At 37.5% G+C, this 21,847-nt stretch overlaps 1 protein-coding gene across 3 annotated transcripts in view; it reads left to right on the top strand.

Annotated features, from left to right (window-relative positions):
• The first annotated feature begins 350 nt into the window (after window positions 1–350).
• The window catches only part of cacna2d1a (calcium channel, voltage-dependent, alpha 2/delta subunit 1a), a 93,958-nt gene continuing 72,461 nt past the window's right edge, over window positions 351–21,847 (top strand). Inside the window, exons 1-3 of one of the 3 annotated variants that reach the window (XM_077234259.1) lie at window positions 351–722; window positions 17,361–17,442; window positions 18,904–19,020. In XM_077234259.1, coding sequence (XP_077090374.1) covers window positions 616–722; window positions 17,361–17,442; window positions 18,904–19,020 — 306 coding nt within the window. In that variant the 5' untranslated portion in view covers window positions 351–615. The remainder of the gene's footprint in view (window positions 723–17,360; window positions 17,443–18,903; window positions 19,021–21,847) is intronic. The other 2 variants (XM_077234258.1, XR_013205235.1) reach the window with 2 other exon arrangements.

Raw genomic sequence — 21,847 nt, forward strand, 5'->3', positions numbered from 1 at the left:
AGCTTTAGTCTATTTCCTCTTTACCATTTGAAGATGATGGGAGAGATATTTACCTAATAGTGTCAATCTTTAAAAGTTTTACATTTAAAAATTTGAAACATTTCTATCTATCTATCTATCTATCTATCTATCTATCTATCTATCTATCTATCTATCTATCTATCTATCTATCTATCTATCTATCTATCTATCTATCTATCTATCTATCGAAATATCGAAACTGTAACTTTCTTGTCATTCAAAGACGTGAGCTCATTGATGCCTCTCAGCATGTATCAACTGGGCTCCTTGTATGGAGCGACACGAGTGATGATGATCGCGCGCAGATGGGTGGGGGGCGTGTGGAAACTGATCCGCCACGGCGCGCACAGTCTAAAACAGACTCTTTAACCTACTGGCAAACCGGAGAGACACGGAAACGCCCCACACCTGACTCCCCCTAACTGTCACCACACCTCTGGAGAAACATCTGAACTAATTCAACAGGGCAAAGGCAGAAGTAGCTAGAGGGACCAAAAGCATCTGTGATTTGTTTGTGGAAGTAGCGCGCGCTCATGGCGGCAGCTCGGCTGCTTTAGGAGGGTTACTTCAGTGGATTTTAGTGGGAGAAACTAAATGATGTCAGACAGAATAATGGATACACTCAGATTGTCCGCTGCTCTTCTTCTACTTCTGTCTTTATTCAGCTGTGGAAGCGCTATACAGTTTCCCGACTCCCAACTGTAAGTACCGTACACAGCACAAAACTTGCTAAACTGAGTCGTTGCAGTTGTTGATATCAACAATTATTATTGGGTTTGAAAGCAAAAGACTTTGAAGTTTTTGTATTTAAAGAGAGGTACAGAGACTGGTACTCTTCCAACCACAAGTTGCATTTAAAACAGTTAAAACGCGTTCACACGGGACGCGTTCCGTCGGCGCTATTTTTATTACTGTATTTTGTGTAGGCTATGTAACTTAGGTACACATGCGTGAGACTGACGCCTTTGCTCGATGCGTCGCCTTTCTATGGCGGTGTGCCAAGTTAAGAGGATACTTAATCAAAAATAAATAAATAAATAATCCGTAAGTCCTATTTATTTAGGCTACCAACGAATGTCTTTCGGTATTTTATTTCTTCTGAAAAAAAGACATTTTGGAAAATGTCTAGCTACTATGCAATGGCATTGAATGGTAACTGAAGATGACAAGCCTCAAAATATAACACAAGATGACCATAGAAGTAGCCTATCATAAAATTGGTTCACACGACTCGATCACTAGGCTACATTTCAAGTCGAATGACAGCATGACAGCAATGTTTGTGTTCGTCAATGAATGATTCATTTGAGTCGGATCTTTTCAATGAATCACTAACTTCATATGATCCAATTCACAAAAATGTATTTCTGACCAAATCGGTTCTCAAGTTCAACTCACTGACTCAATAGTCAGGAGGGGAACACTCGTTTAAAGTAGCTAAATGGATGAGATCATATTGTAGCCTATACACCTTATGTAGCCACGTCCCTTTTTTAGCACTGTACTTGTTGTGTTCTGTCTTCCGGTTTGTATTTCCACAGCATGAAGGTAAGATCTTACGGATTTATGAATGAACCGTTTTAAAATATTCCCGTCTACTGAAATTTTGTTATGACATCCATTTGAATCATTACAATGCCCATGACAACTTTGGTTAACTCTGCAATAAGTAAATCCAATTCACCTGTAAATACTCTTCGACAGCGATACAGTAGAAATATAGGCTACCGTAAAAGCGAAAGTTCAAAGGCAAAATTCTTAAGATGTCTGTGCGCTTGTTTATCTTGCACATAAGGCCCACTAATTTAAAAAATCTCAATGTTAATCCCTTAAAGGGATATTGCGCCCAAAAATTTAAATTCGGTAATTTTTTTTTTACCAAAACTGAATGACTTTATTTCTGCTGTTGAACATTAAATAAGGTAGGCCTATTTTGAGAAAATGTCTCAGTCCATATAATGGAAGTCAAGGGTAAGTAACCTTCAAAATATCTTCTTTAAAGTACTGCAGAAGTCATGTTTGGACAGAAAGGGTGATTTTTCTGTGAACTGTCCCTTGACATGTTTAATATTAAATAATAAATGTAATTCTTTAACAAATCAAGTTACTGCTTTTCCTTTTTTTTGTGTGTGGTTTTAAAGCACGAAGGCTGCTGGTGCTATCAAAACCTGATGCGCCACCTGTGTCCTGTGAGTTATTTTTAGTTGAAAAGAGCCTGTCACCTAGCCTGGTTCTACCAGACTCTCGTACATTTCATTTGTACAGAGAGTCTGGCACCGCTCCATTGACAAGCGTTAACTTCCTTGTAGGCGGGTATTCTATTGAAGTCTAAAACTATTGGATCTGCCCAGAGTCACTCTATCTGCCATAACCAATCGCTGACATTTGGTCGTGACATATGTCTTTTCCCGAACCCCGTGGGAGGATGGCCATAAACACAAAACTAAGCAAAGATTGTTCTTGCTCCGGCTTTAACTTCTTGATATTCGGCAGCGTTGCCACAACGGACCGAATGGCTTCGCTCGCATCTTTCTTATTTTGAACTACAACTCAAAATAACGCACAAGTCGACCTCAACGTCATCGTTCTCAGCCACTCCCTCTGTTCGCTGATTGGCCCGAAAAAAATTGATCCGAGAAAACCAAAGTATACAGCGCAATCCCAGACGTAGTACTGAAGGAAAATGAAATTGAGCGGAAGTGCGTAGGAGGGCGGAGCCAGGCTACCTGTCACCTAGCCTAATTTAAAATTCAAACATGTGAAACCTAGCCTTTTTATCATAAGATTATGTAATGAAACTTACCTCAGATGCTGACAGTAGCAACCTACTATCCGCTCTCTTGCAAGTGTATGAGAGCTGCCCAAAGATCATGTTCTCCATCGAGTAAATATAGTCTCATTTTCTGGCCTTAAACTACAGTTGTCAGGTGTGGTGTGTTACATCTTCAAACTGATATATATCCCTCTCTATGACAGATTGGACACAAGAACAGCTCAAGGCATAGAAGCAATCATCTGTCAAATGCAACCAATCTGATTCCACTCTTTGCTTGAGATTGTTTCGGGTTTAGACAGAATTTGGTAATATGTAAATCACAGTCTGATGTCCTCAGGCCTGTGTCTGAACTGTGTTGTGAGCTTGTACCTGATCTAACAAGTTAAAGTTGACCAGAGATTAAAAAATTTAAAACTTATTAGTAATGGTTTGTTATTCTAAATAGAAAAAAAAATCAAATAACTTGTTTTGCTTGTAAAATCACTTTCCTTTTCAGCTGACATCATGAATTATGGTCCATTCTTATATTGAACATCCATTTTCCCATCAACAAATGGACCCAATGAATAAACTGACATCCTGGCATACATATACTATTGGGATGCACCGATATGAAAAATTTGTCCGATAACCGATAATTCTTTATATTTGAAAGCTGATAACCGATATATTGGCCGATAATATTCTAAATCCAAATTTTTATATAATTTTTGGGAGCCTGATTACAAAAACAAAAGTCTCATAATTAAATCCATGTCCCAAACACATAATTATAATGATGTTCTCATTATTATTTTATCTAGCCTATATGACAGACTTGCATGATTGCACTTAACTTTAGTGATTCCAATCATATTTCAAGCAATTCAAAACCATTTTAGCGAACAGTGCGCATCTGAAGTGTCTCAGCTGAAGGAAATAATCCATTATTTATCGGATTTAATATATCGACCACATTTTCTTATTTTGCCGATAATGATAACATTTAAAAATGAACATATATATATATATATCGTGCATCTCTAATTTCTACTTCTATCATGATAAATATTTCACTTTGCAGAAGTAAAATGGCTTTAGAACAAGAAAATGCATTTCTGTCAGGGAGTTTGTTCTTTGTTGTCGTTCTAAGCCCCTCTTCCTCCTGATCTGCGTGACTGCATCTTTGTGCCCAAACCCTAACCTCCTAATGCCAGAGCCTGTCTGCTTCAGATGCTCTATGACTGTGCTCTCCTCCCCAATCTCCCTCACCCCTTCTTAGTTTCTTGTGGCTTATGCTGTGCTGTGAGGCAAATGATTAATGTCCTCAGATCTGAGTCTGATGTCACCCGTTCCACCCATGACCGCTTCTTGAGAGAAGCATAAAGCAGTTAGCGCACCTGTACACTTTTACCATTATTTAAGAAATATTATGTTTTCACTCTTCTGTGAAGGTTTGGGACCTGTCCTCCTCTTTTAATTCAACTTTGTGCCTTTCATGTTAATAAACAGACTTTTAGCTGTGAAAAAATAAGTGTTTGTAGAACTTAAGCAAACCGTTTGCATGGTTTATTTTGAATTGAATTAATCTCCTTAATATTTTCAAGCATCCTATAACTTAAAAAATCACATCATACTGTTCAATATAAGACTACTGTTCAAAAGTTTGGTGTCGGTAAGATTTTTTAAATGCTTTTGAAAGAAGTCTTCTGTTCACCAAGGCTGCATTTATTTGATCAATATACAGTAAAAACAGCATCATTATGAAGTATTGTTACAGTATTATTACAGTTTAAAATAATTGTTTTCTATTTTAATATTTTAAACTGTAATTTATTCCTGTGACAGCAAAGATGAATTTTTATTGCTCTAGTTTTCAGTAGCACATGATCCTGTGGAAATCATTCTAAAATGCAGATTTAATAAAATCATTTCTTATCAATGTTCAAAACCGTTGTGCTGATTGACATTTTTGTGGAAACCATGATCATTTTTCCCCAGATTCCTCGTTGAATAGAAAGTTCAAAAGAACAGCATTTATTTGACATATAAGTCTTTTGTAACATTATAAATGTCTTTACTGCCATTTTTGATGAATTTAATGATTAATGAAATCATTTTGCTAAATACATTTTTAAAAATAAATTAAAAAGAAAAGTAAAGAGATTTTTTAACGGTAGTGTTCATAGAGAGCAAAGATCTTATAAAAAGTGATCATTTTGAGTAGAGGACAACAAAAGTGACGAAATCAACAATAAGCTGTTTTGTCCGACTTAGAAATTGGATCATATCATTATAGAAAAATTTCAATTAGATGCATTAATTGTTCCTTAAAGTTCCTTTGGTTATTTTTTTCAGCAATATGTATTAGATCTAATAGTAGTGGGTCTCATTCACTAACAACTGCGTGGATTATTTCGTATTTGTACACACAGATTTTTTCCTGTTGCAGTAATTGCTGAAGCTTTTATCACAGTATACCATATTTTCACAATATCGAAGTTGCTTTTTTGTCATACTATGGGGCAGATTTTACTAAACAGGGCAAACTAGCGAAAGTGAAAGTTCTGGCGCTTGATCTTCTGATGACATGCAAATTAAAGAACACAGACGCAGTCAGATCGTCTCCATAATGACCAACGGAATCTACCAGTAAGTGTCTGGTTTAAGAAGTGCTTTTTTGGACTGTAAATAATGGCGCAAGCACCAGTACATTGACAAGCACAAACCTTTGTAAATCACCTTGCTTGATTCATTTAAATACTCTCCTCCCATAAATTTTGCACCTGAAAGGGAAATTCCTTCAAATTCATGTAATAAGGTCATCCACAAAAATTACTGTGTCCACGCCTTTTCAGCGCATATTTTTCACTGCGTGTCTTTAGTAAATCCTGACAGTAGTTTTTAACGCCAAAAGAGGGTTTGCGCTGGCACAAGCAGTTAGTAAATCTGGCCCTATGACCGGTTTAATAACTTTTTTATTATAACAAAAAGAACTGAACAATTAAATGCAATAAACAATGCACCAAATGGCTTTGATCCTGTGGTAGTGGTAGTTTATTATGAAGTAAACTAGTTTCAAACAGATTCAAGTGCAAAAGAATAATAAAGAACAATAGGTAACCATTTACAATAAGATTATAACAATGAGCACTTATTTGATAATGTTATTTAAAAAAATACAACTGATCATTTAGTTCACGTTAGCTCAGGTTTTGATTTGAATAATAATTCATAATAAATAATTATTCACGTTATTTTAAAGTGCCCACTGTATAACAATACCATGCTTGTTCATTATGGGGATATATGGCATTACCGGGTATCGTCACATGTCTGCATGTCTCACATTTCTGGGCCTCTGAGATGATGCCACTGGGTCAGTTAGTCTCTCCTCAGTTTTGAATCACACATCTACAACATTTGCATGTTTCCTTGCCATTTTGCACTTTTACTACAAGCATAATCAAATTTCATGCTTAAGCAGTTCAATACATGGACCTTTCCCATTATATCTCCAGCCACAGAGCGCAGAATGAGCATTATTTGCCCTTTGGAAATCAGCTCATAGTCTTTATGGTGTGGGTTTAACTTTGAACTACGGCTCCAGAGTTTTAGATCTTGCCGGGAAGAAAGGTTTTGCTAGTATATTAGGTCTTTTTTTTAAACATCTTAGTTCAGCAGGGAGCCTTTTTGTAAGTATTTGCTGAGCCCTTTGAAAACAGCTGGAAGCTATTTTTGTCACTCCGATACTTGTTAAAGCACAGTCAGATTCAGGCTGAATGGTAGTGGACCAGAATCTCGCCCATGTGTCTCTCCCCGTGTCCAATTGATATTTACAAATATGGCTGTCAATAGGTATGAATTATATATAAAATGATTTAGATGAATCTCATGATTTCTGAATGTAATGAAACATGCAATGCTATGCTATGCTAAAAATACTTTTTATAATTGACGATGTCCACGGATGTGTCCAAATGGAATTTTGACAGAATTAGACAGACAAATTTGTCCCCAGAGTACAGCTAAAGTAAACCCACACAGGGACAGTCTTCCCATTCCCATGCCCACATATAAAAAGTCTAATTTTGTTTTCTTGGTCATTTAACTCTCATTGTAGGGTTTTAGAAGATTTTATTTGTACCACAAAATGCAGAATCTATTAAATAATGTTTGATGTTTTAAAAAAGTTGCAAATGTAAAACTTGAAGTTCTTCGTTCAGCCCTGAGACATTAGACCACGTGGAACACTTTTTTTTTTTCGTCCCAAACTTCTCTGACTTCCCCAATGAACTAACTGGAAACTGTAGATTGCTTACATCTGGTTGAATGCTCACCCCCTTCTGTAGAGGAAGCACATCTGCTTTCCACTCATAATACTATTGTGAATGTAGTGCTGAACGCCACAGGTGGAGAATGCCGACATATGCATTTACAGTTAGTGTGCTCTTTCTGAGAGTGTTAATGGAAATTTGTCTGTGAGCTCATATCTCAGAATCCTTCCTCCCCGTGTGCTGATGAGTGAATCCATTATAGCTACTCTAAATAACTGATCAGTGGTTTCTGCAGGCTTTTTGTGAGAGCTTGTGGCTTTAAAAACAGGCAGTAAGATTTTGTGTTGATGTCCTGCAGTTAGTTAGTAGGCATATTGCATCAGAAATGGTTTATTCTATCCCTCTATTCTTTTTTTAAAGAAATTAATAGTTTTATTCAGCAAGGATGCATTCAATTGATCAAAAGTGAAAGTAAAGAGGATTTTTTGTGTGTATGCAAGCATTTATTTCAAACAAATGTTGTTCTTTTTAATAAAAGAATCCTAAAAATATATATATTTGTTTCACAAAATATTAAGAATTAGCCTATAATAATATGTCCTATAATAATAAGTAATGTTTATTAAGCACTAAAATGTTTCTTCAGCATATTATAATGATTTCTGAATGATCATGTGACACTGAAGACGGGTGTAATGATGCTGAAAATTCAGCTTTGCCATAACAGGAATAAATTACGTTTTAAAATATATTACAATAGAAAAGCTGTGCAACATCCGTAATGAATAGTGAAGGAAAGATATCTTTCTCTCTCTCTCTCACTCTCTGTGTGTGTGTGTGTGTGTTCCCCTCAAATATGTCAATATTTGAAATCCTTGTCTTTGTGGGGGCTCTGGCCATAAGGAATTCCCAAAAGCATTTTTTGGCTGTCAGGTTGATATAGTGTTTTACTGAATAAGGAGTAAATGTACATGTCAGTGTATGTTGAGGTTGAGGTTAAGGTTAAAATATAATACTGTATGTTAACTTGAGATTCTCTGACTCAACATACATGCAATGTCTGTTTCTAAAAAATATGTTAGTGAGACAGACAGATGTCCTGACCATGAGTGAAGGAAGGAGAACAAGAGGGACAGAAAGGAGAAGAGATATATTTGTAGAGACAGCCAAGGTTGCCAGAGGAGATTACTAATGTGTAAAGAAACCCTACACTTTCCTTGATGGACTCACTCACGCACAGACACACTCCTGCGCCGTTCTCCCTGGATGCACAAAGAGCACATTTGGATTTCAGACTCACATTTTGCAATTCATTCTGACATAAATCAGTTTTAATCAGAAATTTCAATATCAGCACCTAAGGAAATCTCAGTCCCGGGGGAGAAAGATGCAGAATTCACAAGCTCAACAAGACAGGCGTAGATAAATATTACATCCAAATAAGGATTAGAATATATATTTTTATTGTTCATTCCTTCCCCTTTGCTTTGTTGGAAAGTCCACATAGTCTGATTTTAAAGAAATAGTAAAAAAAAATACAAAAAAATTTCCTAGGATTACACACCCTATAGGATTCATTTCAAACCTATACGACTTTTGTTCATCTCTGAAACAACGTAACCAGAGAGATTTCTGCCCTTCCATTAAAAATCTATTTTATCAAAACTTTCATAAAAACATTGTAAAATTAATCCATATAAGTCTTCTAAAAAGACACAATCATTTTAAACTATGAACAGATTTATTTTAAGCTTTTATAAACATTGATCTGCATTTTCTGAGCTTTTTGAATGTTTTGGTTGAAAAGACTTTCTCAGTTCTCTCAAGTTTCAATATTTGTGTTTCAAAGGTAATGAAATAATTTTAATTTGGGGGTATCCCACTAGATAGATAGTTTTGTCATGTACACTGTAAAAAAAATGAAAAATAAGTTATGACAACATATGTTTTTACATTGCTTTAACTCTTTATTTTTTACTTTCTTTAATTTCTTTTTACTTTCTTTATAAGTTAAACAAGATTCAACTCATTTATACCAATTTAATGTAATTTAAGTTGAAATGACTTAAACATCCAAGTTGATTGTGCTTAAATTAAGGCAGCAACTTTTTAATAACTCATGTTGTTCCTGAACGTTTTCCATGCAAATGATAGAGAAAGTTGAACTTCAGCAACTTAAATCTGTCTTTTCCTTACACAAATCTATCGGATGGCTTCAAAATACATGGAATACAGTGAATGGATCATATGGCTCACTTTTATTATTCTTTTAGGGTTAATTTTCTTTTCTTTTTTTGAGCTTTGCAGTAAAATCACCATCCACTTTCTATGGAAAATTGACAAATTCAATAAGATCTTCTTTTTGTCTTTCAATGAAGGATTTTTTTTTTGTGTGAACTTCCTTTAACTGCTCTTTAACTCTTAACAAACATATCTCTTTGTGTGCTTGAGATGAGTGGCTAAAGTCCTGGCTATGCGGAGTGGCTCCATTTCAACAGTTTCTAATAATACAACAGTCTGTATTAGAAGAACATTCCTGGTCATTCACAATGTCATTGCGACTTTGTCTGGCTCTTGCCCCTCCCACCTTGGCACAGCGGGAACGTGAGCTGCGTAAGTCGTGCTGACGGTACTGTGCTGAATATAGCGGGTGAACAGAATTTGGGTTGCAGGTGGGTCACAGCGCCCCTCTGAACGTTCTCCAGTGTTCTATTATCTTGGGTGTCATCGCTGGTTAACAGAGCATGCAAATACAACACATACTTGGTTACCTCAGCTCAGATTAATGTAAGTTCCTAATATACATTTTGCACAGTCCAGAAATAGTCCTGCTCAGATCATATTAACTCATTCATTACCAGTAACTGAAGTATTCATATGCAGTGTTAATTAAATTGTGAAAATACAAAATGATTCCCTTTTGTCATTGCAATTTTTTAGAGGGTTCACGTCTCTCCCTCTCCCCTCTCTCCCTCCCGCTTTCACACATGGTATCTCACATAGACACTGAGAGAGAAAATAATTTACAGCCCTTGTATCTTACTGAGTGTGATTGAATCAAACATCTTCTGTTTAAGAATCTCCGCCACTGACAGTTAGGCAGAACAATGAAAGAATATTCTAAGAATGAACAACAGCAGCTTATCGGCACTTGCTCTCTGCAATATTTTAGTTCCTGGGTACTAAACAAATGTTTTTTTCTTTGTGTGTGTTTTCAGAATTCAGAAATCATAAGATTAATTAAGTTTGTCGATTGATAGCCAATGCATAAATGAAATTGATAGCCTAAATAAAAATGAAACAAATTGGTTATGTTTGTTATTACTATTTTATTAACTTCAGAAATCAATTAATCAGTTATTTTATAGACAGATAGATAGATAGATAGATAGATAGATAGATAGATAGATAGATAGATAGATAGATAGATAGATAGATAGATAGATAGATAGATAGATAGATAGATAGATAGATAGATAGATAGATAGAAAGTAGTATATTCAAAATATTTTGAGGATAATATTTTACATGTGAAATTTATTCTTCACCGTATAAATGGGTCTTCATAATGTCTCTTTATACATAATATATATACTGTGTGTATGTATATAAGTTGAGTTTTATATATATATATATAACTCAACTCTACAGTAAAGCTTACAGTGTCTTTTGATCATTACATGATCTCGCCAAATAACAGTGTACTATGTAGTCATCTGCCTTGTTTTTCCTTATCCAAATTACAAATATCACCCTCAGAGAGAGCAAGATAGATACTGACAGACAGGAGCGTGAGAGTGGTAGAAATGGAGCCGAGAAAGCGTTAAAGCGATGAAGTGAGAGAGAAACAGCAGAGGGAGGGGGCTTGTTTATTTCTGCTCTCTTGTGTCAGGTTTACTATGGTTGTCTCCTAGAAACATAATTAAAACCCAGCCTATTGCTCTGTGCTGTACTTAAATACTGGCAGAATGTATTAGAGGCCTGAATGACATCTGATTGAAGAGGTTTAGGTAAGCAGAGATTGAAGGAGCAATTCATTTAGGCTGTACATATAACTGACATTTATAATGAAAACTATGGACTCTTTTTAAAAGCCTTTTACCCCTTTGAGTTTCAACCTATGCAGTGCATTTGTCGCATGCTCCCTTTTTGAGAGGTGGAACAGCTCACTTATTCAGCTGAAACCCCGAAAGCTGTGCTGTGATTGTACAGTATGTCAGTGACTAAAGCTAAACTCAATTCACACACCTGTTGCTTGTTGTCAGCTGTGTTGATGGTGTTTTCACTAGTATCCCAGGAGCATCTGTTGGTGGGTGTGAAGACTGTATAGAAACGTGATTTGACACGTGTAGATCCCGATTGATCTGTTATTAAGATACATTTTCGGTAATCTGATCATAAGTGATCCGCCGTGACACATTACCGTTTCCACCTGTTATTAACATGTAATAACTTGGGTCATGAACACAAGACAAAGAGAAAATCACTCACCGCTCTTGGTAGGGCTGTGAACCTATACTGGTCTCACGGTTCGGTTCGGTTACGATTATCATGTCATCGATTCAGTTCAATTCTGTATCACAATGCATTTCGATGCACCGCATCCTCAATTTTCTAATTTACTTTAAAAGTGATCCGTTCGCGTGCGTTGTGTGTTCGTCTGTTCGGGAAGTCGCAGTGACAGAAACAGTGACATTCCAGTTTGAATTTCAAAGGCCTGTTTATGCCATTAAGAAAATAAAATTTTATCAAATCAATTTTGTTTTAAAGAAATGTTTATTTAAAAGCAGCACTCATTCATCAGTGTATATGTCAGCATTAGAGGCGTGCGCATCAACCGTCGAGAGTTCACTGTTGAAGATGACGATCATTTATAATCACCCGTAACAACACAGAATAATTGTAATTTCACCATCGGCTGGCAGCGAATACTTAAATCAGAGAACAATATTGAGGCGGGTGGATTATTTGTTTTGGCTGCGGATTCGGGTGACGTTGAAGCTCATTCTCTTACTCTAAAGCAGTCCGGCTCTGCCAGGCGTAACAGCTCGGGGTGAACACGGCTAACATTGTTTATCAAGTTAATATAGCTATTACCTCCTGCCTATTCTACTTGTGCGTGACATGAGAGCACACAGCGCGTGTCTTCTCCAGGTCGTGCTTACCAGGTTGTTCATAAAAGCCGAAATGTGTCCAGATGTAGGCTTTTAAAGTAGCTGGAGCATTTTTAATTATGCGCACACATCTCGCCTCCCTCTGCCAGTGTATGGTATCACGACAAAGCACATACGTGACAAATGACGTCAGAAAAGCGTCAGTACATTATAACCGGTTATGGTCTATTACTGAACCGATAACCGAATCGTCCTCGTCTGCATCGCGATGCATCGTAGAAACGATTAATTTCGACACCCCTAGCTCTTGGCTGAATAATTTTTGGCTGAATGACTTATTTTTCTCCTGTTTAAACTTAGAGAGGAAGTTAGGCTTAGTATTGTCTTTTGTTTACATCGTTATTTTGGTGTTTAGGTTATTTAGTTTGTTAAAATAGTTAAACGTGTTTTGTTTGTTATTTTGGCATTAGCGTCCTCCTGGAGTAAATTACTTCCTTGTAAAGTTGTGGAGTTTTCTGGGTCACTGTTATTATATGTTCCCTAAGTAAATTCCTCCTTTTGATGTGGAAAATGGTTCTAGTGTTGAATCAGTACTGGGGCAAGAGACATGGGCTCTGAAGACGAAATTTTATTTAATTTATTTCTGTTCGTTCTCCTCTACCCTAGACAGGGGAGGTCGTAACAGTAGCTTTAATAAGAATCAGTTTTACATTTGATTATTCAGTTTCTGTTGTTAAATAAATCTAATGTAGGCCTACCTGAAAAATCCCTAAACCCCCCTGGTTTACACTGATGTAAAAATAACATTTTATAACATCCTGATTGGATGTATACACTATGTGTTTTGTGTTGAACCTGACTATTGGTTGTTCATGTGTCTTATCTCATAGGATGTTTACTTTGCATATTTGTTCCCAATGTGCAATTCGCTGTGATTGCCTATTGTCAGTAAATGTATTTTTGTCCCACCTGATAATGTTTATTCTGTGCTTTGATTTGAACCAACAGCACCTGTTGTTCTGACCCCTGATCTGTGGCCTTAAGTTGTGGACACATATGATGCATGAGGGATCCATCAAGAGGCCATTTGGCTCAGATTTAAACAACCCACATGGTTCCAGACAGCTGGTCAAGGGATGCCATTTTGACATAACATGGAATAATGTTCGTTCTTTGCTGTTAAACAAACTATTTTTACTCTAAATTAGTTTACAGTTTATAGTTGCAGCGCTCTGTAAAGGTCAGAACTGTAAATACAATTTTTTACAGGGAACAATTGTGTTGTCACCATTTAGTGGTCTAGATGTTTATATTCCAGTCATATATTTCTAAAATATTGGGTACATGTGGCTCTGAACACAGAAACAGCCCTGTCTTCCTCAGGGAGTAGTTAAAATAGAGAAAGAGGGCAAGAGAAAGCTTCTTTGTTGTGTGGTACAGTCTAAGCTTGCTTTCAGTTGACAGACATCCAGTACTATATTAGCTGTTCAAGCCACTTTATTTTCCCTGTATGTCAATTATAAAATAATTGTATGCACTGATTGCAAAGAAATTAATATATTTACATAAAAATATACTCTGGAATGTTTATTGAGCTTCAATTCAGCGAACTAGAATGATTTCTGAAGGAACATGTGACACTGAAAACTGGAGTAATGATGCTGACTAAATTGCATTTTAAAATGTATTAAAACAGAAAACGGTTATTTTAACTTGTAGTGTTTTCCCTACTAAAGTAAGTACCCGGTGAGCAGAGATCAAAGGAACTGATTTTTTTAAAACCTGATTCCTAATGTAATTTATATATCTCTTGAGTACCCAATGTCACAAGGAAATGAAGTTTGATGAATCAACTCGTTTCCATAAACTATTTACAGTACGTTATGTTTTACAGCCTGCCGGGTCGCCCCTGCCCCCTGCTTCCCTCTCCAGAGGACTTGGAGGGGGAGGGACCAAAGGAGATCTTATCTCAATTTTCCATTCACTGCTCCAAGTTTCCGTTCCTTTTTTTTCACCACATCCATTTCCTCCCCCCCAAGCCTTAGCACTACTTAGCGTGTACGTGCTCTGTTTTTATGGCTACTGTGGTAGTTATGATCATACTGCTGTTATAATTTCATAAAGAGAGTTTCAATTGAATTTCATCAGCTAAACTATATGGGATTGGCAGCCTTTTTCAGTCTTCTAACGTTGTTGAATGAGCCATATTCTGACACTCATGATCCATAACAATGATTAGATTGATTCATCTCACCAGAAGGGATCAGAGAGAGGAATTGATTTGGCATAAGTCCTTGTTCGGGTTTGAGCTGGTTTTGTTTTTGTTTTGTTTTTAAATGGACATGAGCATTTTAGAACAGTAGTACATACAGCAGTAGGACAGGACAGTAAAGTACACTACAGTAGATGTATTTTTTTATTGTCAAGTCTCTTTTCCAATCCGATACCACATACGGTTAAGGAACTTTTTTGAGATTTTGGAAGATATTATAGGTAATAATTTAGCTGCAAGTTATCATTATTTTACTGTTGTTATTTACCATTTATTCATTATTCAAACTTTTTAATTAATTATAATGAATATACAATTTATAAAATATGCTAAAAATGCTGGGTTGTTTTAACCCATGTTTTGGTCTAATATGGACAAATCAAATTTCACATTTATCTACATTTATTTAGTATATATTTCTTAAATGTTTCTTTTCTGTCATTCAATCTGTGATCTTGTTTTGAAAGAAACCTTTCATGCTAAATAATTAGTAAAATTACTAGTTAAAAATAAACACATTTATTCAACATTGTTATGCTGTTCTTCTAGAATCTATGTACTCCATCACAATTTAAAGTATCAATACTTCATAATTGATTCACATTTTATTTTAAAAATAAGTCATAACTATAAAAAACACAAATGGAGGAATGTGAATTATGTATTTCTTCTTCGGAGGCTTTTAAACCGTATTGAAGCAGTTATATATTTATGTACAATGTTTTCTTAATCACAAGCTAGTAAATTGTACGTTTTTTTCTAAGATCATAAGAAGCACAAATTCAGTAACATGTGACTAGTTGTCTAAATATGAACCCAATAGTGTATCAGCATGTATGTGAGATATATCCAGGCAGGGCTATTCTTTGATATCTTCATATGGCATAAATATGCTCGCACCAGTCTTGCCTGAAGCTGAGGCCTCTGGTGGTTGGCTCTCGTGGCTAAATATACTGCTGCTCCACATGTGGTTTCTCTTCTCAGATTACACTGTTTTTTTCATTTTTCAATAAGAAGTGTTCCCATTAGAACCAGCCAAACTCATCACCCTCCAGCAATAGGGAATTTTCAGCAGCCCTTATTTTGTGTGTGCGGTGGTGTCTGTTTAATGCCGCGGGACATCTCACATACATTCAACGCGCTCTGCTGTCGTAGCTTTGAGTCACACTGTTGAGATTCAAAGTGGTGGTGACACGATAAGAACCTTGATATGGATTCACTTACATGACGCCCATATCCCACCCTTCACACCTCTTTTTCCTCTCCCTCTACCCCTACAGCACTTGTTCTGGTTTGTTTTAGAGGGCTCCAATATAGCTATAGTCCCCTTAGATGGAGGCTTCATGCATGCTGTCTGCTCAACAGTTTTAGATTTATGTAGAGTATTTAAAACTGAAGGTGGCTGGTCAGCAGGGGGCTAATCTGAGACTGTAGGCGGGGTTAAACATGTATACTCATAATATGAAGCCCCCTTCATCTTTGTTAAAGGGGTCCTATATGCTCATTTACAAGTTCACAATTATTTGTGGGATCTACTAGAATACGTTTACATCATATAATGGCATTTCCATATAATTCATATAACCCATATAAAATCCTTCAGAACGGACCTAAAAAGCACATTTAAAAGTACCAAAAATGCAGTTAATATGACTTATGACTTATTCGTTTTGGATGAGAAATAGAGGTAATACTTCACAGCATGGTCTCATTATTTAACATTGGTTAATTCCTTTGATTAATAAATGCTGTAGAAGTATTGTTCATTCTTAGTTCTTGATAACTATAGTTAATGTTAATTTGATCATTTACTAATACATTATTAAAATCAAAAGTTGTATTTGTTAACTTTAATTAATGCATTGTGAACTAACATGAACAACTTTAATTTGATTAACATTTACAAAGATGAATAAATACTGAAATAAATGTATTGCTTGTTAGTTCATGTTTGTTAATAAATTAACTAATGTAAAGCAATGAGATATTGTAAAGTGTTACTGAAATAGTCAAAGTTTTTACTCACTGAAAATAACCGTGCTTCACAACTGGTTATATGAGATGGGCCTAATGAGAACCAATGCTATTTTTTATGTCATTTAGATCACAAGTGCAAATGGGATTTTAGAGGTACAGCGAAGAGCATGATTTTCAGTGAAATAACTATTTGAATTTCAAATTTAAATGTAATGTTCCTCACAAATTTTGGAACATGAAGTTGCAATATAGCGCACAATTTTCATGGAGATAAAATCATACAGTACATATGTTCACACATATTATATATGTATATTTATATGAAATCATACACTACTGGAACAAAATCAGGGTAAGTAAATTTCCATTTTTCGTGTGAACTTTTACTCTACAAATAAAAGTTTATCAGTTACGTCAGGTTTTTCCCTGGACCAGCTGAATGTCCCTGACCAGCTATTCTTAGTTTTTTGCTACACTTTACACTTCCATTTGTTAAATCTTTTAGGAACATCTGTGGTACTATTTACACCCACACAAACACACATATAAAGGGAAGAATTTATGACTAACCTAAACCAATTACCATCAAATCTGAATTAAACTGAAATTGAGACCATCTTTTCTTTCCTATTATGACATATATATCTAAGAGAAAAGACTTGTCGAAATTGAAAAAAATGTAGGACGGAAATTGATTTTGTCAATTGAGAATAAATTATTTATAATAACTTTTTTTATTATATGTTGACTTCAAGTTTCAGTGTGCTTTTCAATACCATCACCATGAGTCATGTTGCAATGAAAAGGCAGGATGTACAATGATTATTTTCTCTCATTTTTTGATTGATTTTTACTGTAAATACAATCAATAAACAAAAAGAACTGGGAAATGTGCTTGTATATTAATCATCACTATATATAATCTGAGTTCTTTGTGTTCGCAGGACCCGCAAATGGGCAGAACAGATGCAGGAGGAGCTAGTGCAGTTGATCGATGCTGAGAGCGGCATAGAAAAGCTCAAAGAAGTAAGACCACACAACGGTCTTTCAGCACGCTAAACATGCACATACATATTTTCTATGCTACCACAAAAACTTTGATTTTACACAGACACACATTTGTGTTTGTCTGTATAAAATCGAGAAGTTTTTGTGGCAGTATAGAAAATATGTACAGTATAAATGCATGCTGATGGCTTCAACATAAATGTATACCATCAATTAACAACATCATGGCAGGTCCTGTCTTTAAAGGTTTATAAGTTTTCATTCATTAAAAAAAAAGTCCCTGGTTATGTGCTGATATCAGTGCTCAGATTACTAGGGCAGTAGTTCTAAACCTGTACGACTTTTCTTTGCCCATAGAAAGAAAACTTTAGAACAACATGAAGGTGACTAAATGATTACAGAATTATAATTTTAGTTGAACTTTCCATATACTGTAAAGCTTCAAAAGGAGCAAAACATCAGCATCTCTGTGACACAGTCTCATCAAAACCTTTTACTCTTTGTCATGCAGTTTGCCATTCTGAAAGCCTTTGTGTCCAAGACCAGTGTGCAAAGAATATTTAATGTGTTCAGATAGGTTTTCAATGGGAGAAAGCCAAAGAATTCCATCAACCACAATACATGCTACCTGCTGTTAAATTTGGTAGCGATCTGCAGTGGTACATGTGGTCATCTTATGGGGGTCATGAGGTCCAATGATTCCTTATGTCCAAAGATTGTTCTGTCGTATATAATGACTAAGGAATATGGCAGTTTTTTTTACAGGACCAGGTACACACCTGTGCAGGTCCAATCACAAACCATTATGGTGTATTTTTTACCTCTAAACAAATTTAAGTGCAAATTTAAGTGAATATCCTAAATTATCACACACTAACATCCTCAAATCTACATGGGATGTTCTGGAAAGCAGAGTTCAAAGTATATATATTACCTATTTCTTTATGTTATATATATATATATATAATTTTTTTTTTTTTTTGCCACAGTATTGAAAGCAACAGTCAGATAAAAGACAGGAACCTATAATTCTTATTTTGGCCTTGAAGTTAATATTAATATAACTTATTATATTTTGTATTTATTATTTAAATTCTAATCAAGTATTATTAACCCATCATAACTACTGACATTTTACAGGAGACCTTCTTACCTTCTAAATAATTGCCTGTTTGGTTTAGCAGAGTCTGAAACTATTCCATAATTCATATATGTTCTTTCCAGCTTTACTCTTTCTACATAGTTTTGTCTTGGTTTTAAATTTGTTTTGTTTTATGCACTGATTATCTGTCACGGACGTTTTTTTTATATTCGACTAATTCGATTTGCGGGTACATTTGTAATGAATGCTATGCTGTCTGTCAAGGCTATGACACCACAAGAGTTTTCTGCCTTTTCTTTCTCTCTGCTCATAAGTAATGGCTTTTTAGACAAATTTCAGCTAGTAAATCTGAAACCTTAAACCTCTCTCTTTGTCAGATTTTCAAGGATTTGCACAAACACTATACTGTGAAGCAAAACAACGCTCAACAGCTGGTGGCAAAAGCTGCGAGTGAAATCGACAAACTTCTTGCCAACCGCTCCAAAGCTCTAGAAGTAAGTATCGAGCATTATTACACGTTATCAATCTAATATTCAAAACATGTATCACTGTTTTTGAGATGTTACCCAGGGGTTTTCTTGCATGGGTCAAAAATGGTCTTCGGTGGTGGCAGACGAACACGTCCATTTGTGTTTTAAAAATCTGTGAATCATTTAAAAACGTCTCAGGTTACGTATGTAACCCTGGTTCCCTGAGAGGGAACGAGACGCTGCGTTGAGACGCGGTGGGAACGCTCTGCGTGATTGCGTCGTGAAGCACGTGTATAATCAGTCCAATGGAAGAGCGAGACGTCATAGACCAGGAAGCTATAAAGCACACCAGAAAACAGACCGCGACAGCTTCTGAAAAAGCCTGAAGCAAGTCGATCAGGGCATGCAGGAAGTATGGCGGGAGAACGCAGCGTCTCGTTCCCTCTCAGGGAACCAGGGTTACATACGTAACCTGAGACGTTCCCTTTCAAGGGAACTCGAGCTGCGTTGAGACGCGGTGGGAACCCCATACCCACTACGCCATAAGACAAATGTCCGTTCTGTGTGAAGTCCTTGCGCACACTAGAAGCAAGCAACCTAGCCCCGGGAGTGGAGAGGTGTAGGTCATAAAATCTGACAAATGTATGAGGTGAGGACCAGCCTGCCGCATTACAAATATCCTGAAGGGAAACACCCGAAATTAAAGCCTAGAGGCAGCCATACTCCTAGTAGAATGGGCCTGAACAGCCACAGGTGAACGCTGTCCGGCCGCTTCATAAGCAAGTGAGATAGCCTGAACTACCCACTTGCTCATTATCTGTTTAGATGCAGGACAACCTATCTTAGGTTACCCGAAGCAGACAAATAATTGTTCTGATAAACGCCACTGAGCAGCTCTGTGGACCTAAGCATCCAAAGCCCGGACAGGGCATAACAGATTTAAGATTTTCCTGATCTGGGGTATTAAAGGTGGAGGACAGAAGGCCTGGAGCACAAATGACCGCACATTTAGTAGGGACCTAGAAATACAACCCGATCTGGGGTGAAGAAATACTACCACCAACCAGGTGCAAATCCAAGTACGTGCAGGCCTCAGCCTCATGTACCACGGAGAAGACAAAATTAGGGATCTCTCCTCAGAGATAGCCCAGCAAAGAAACATTCATTACAGAAATCAAGTACTGTACCAAAAAGGGCAGAAACGAGATTCAGAAGGCGTTCTCTGCACCAGGCAGAGAACAGCATATTAGTCTTCTCGTGGAGGGAGCTCTAGACTGGAGTATGGTCTCCACGACCTCGGTCGAGAAACCTGAATCTATGAGCTGGGCCCCCTCAGAGGCCGAGCCCACAGTATCCACAACTCCAGAGCTCCCAGGAGCAAAGATATCGGGAAAAGCGTATAAGTGTAGTGGCAACCACACCTATTACATTACATCCAGTCCAAGCGGAGCTGGATGCGTGAGGGAGAAACACAAGGGCAATGCATTGTACAAGCGATGCGAAAGGTCGACTTGTAGTTTGACCGAAGTTCTCCCTAAGAAGCTCCACCACCTCGGGGTGAAGTCTCCATTCCCCGGGCCACAGCCCCTGCCTCAACAGGATATCTGCTCTGATATACGAGACCATCAGTGTGTTGTCCGGACCCTTCGCCGACCAACCACTCATGATTGCCCCCGACTTGTGAGGGAAACATCCGTCGATAGCATTATGCGTCGACAAGAAGCCCCCAACACTGGGCCTGGGCGAGGAACCAAGGTTCTTCCACATGACCGAGGCACGAAGGCATAGCCGCGTGACCTTGATCATGCGAAAACGGATTTCCCCTCGGAGAAAACCCCTTGGTCCCGAGCCACCACTGCAGGGGTCTCATGTACAGAAGGCCAAAAGTAACTACGTTGGACGCAACTGCCATGAGCCCCAGCTAAAGACCGTTCACCGAGCGGCCACTCATGACCGCCCCCCATCCTGTGAGGGAAGCATCCGTCGATAGCGTGACGCGTCGACAAGAAGCACCCAGCACTGGGCCCTGGGCGAGGAACCAAGGTTTCTTCCACATGACCGAGGCACGAAGGCATAGCCGCGTGACCTTGATCATGCGAAAAACGGATTTCCCCTCGGAGAAAACCCCTTGGTCCCGAGCCACCACTGCAGGGGTCTCATGTACAGAAGGCCAAAAGTAACTACGTTAGACGCAACTACCATGAGCCCCAACAGTCTCAGAGACTGTTTGCAGTGAGTGACTGACCTAGTTTTACATTCTTTACGGCTGTGAGAATCGCAGAAATACGTGCAGGAGACAGACGTGCTTGCATTGTTGTCGAATCCCATAATACACCTAGAAAGTGGTCCTCAAGCTGGGAGGAGTACACTCTTTTTGGTGTTGAGCCGCAACCCCAACCTCCTTATGTCGGACAGAAAGACATCTCGATGTTGAACTGCCAAAAGCTCGGACTGAGCTAAAAATCAACCAATCGTCGATATAATTTAATACGCGAATGCCCTGGAATCTCAGAGGAGCCAGAGCTGCATCCACGCATATTGTAAAAGGTGTGGGGTGATAACCTAGGCCGAATGGAAGAACCCGATACTGGTATGCTTCGCCCCTGAAAGCAAACCTCAGGAACCTCCTGTGATGAGGATGGATAGATAAGTAAGCGTCCTTTAACTCTATTGTGACAAACCGGTCCTCGGACTGAATCTGTGACACAATCATATTTAGCGTAAGCATAATATGCTGTTTAATTGACGCAGGTCTAGAGTAGGACGCAACCCCTCATCCTCTTTCGGAACAATGAAGTAATGGCAGTAAAACCCTGACTGTCTGCTGGGAGGAGGAACCCCTTCTACAGCT

This window comes from Siphateles boraxobius, unplaced genomic scaffold (assembly GCF_051911475.1).
Source record: "Siphateles boraxobius isolate OS27281-9 unplaced genomic scaffold, OSU_SipBor_1 19, whole genome shotgun sequence".
Classification (NCBI taxonomy): domain Eukaryota; kingdom Metazoa; phylum Chordata; class Actinopteri; order Cypriniformes; family Leuciscidae; genus Siphateles; species Siphateles boraxobius.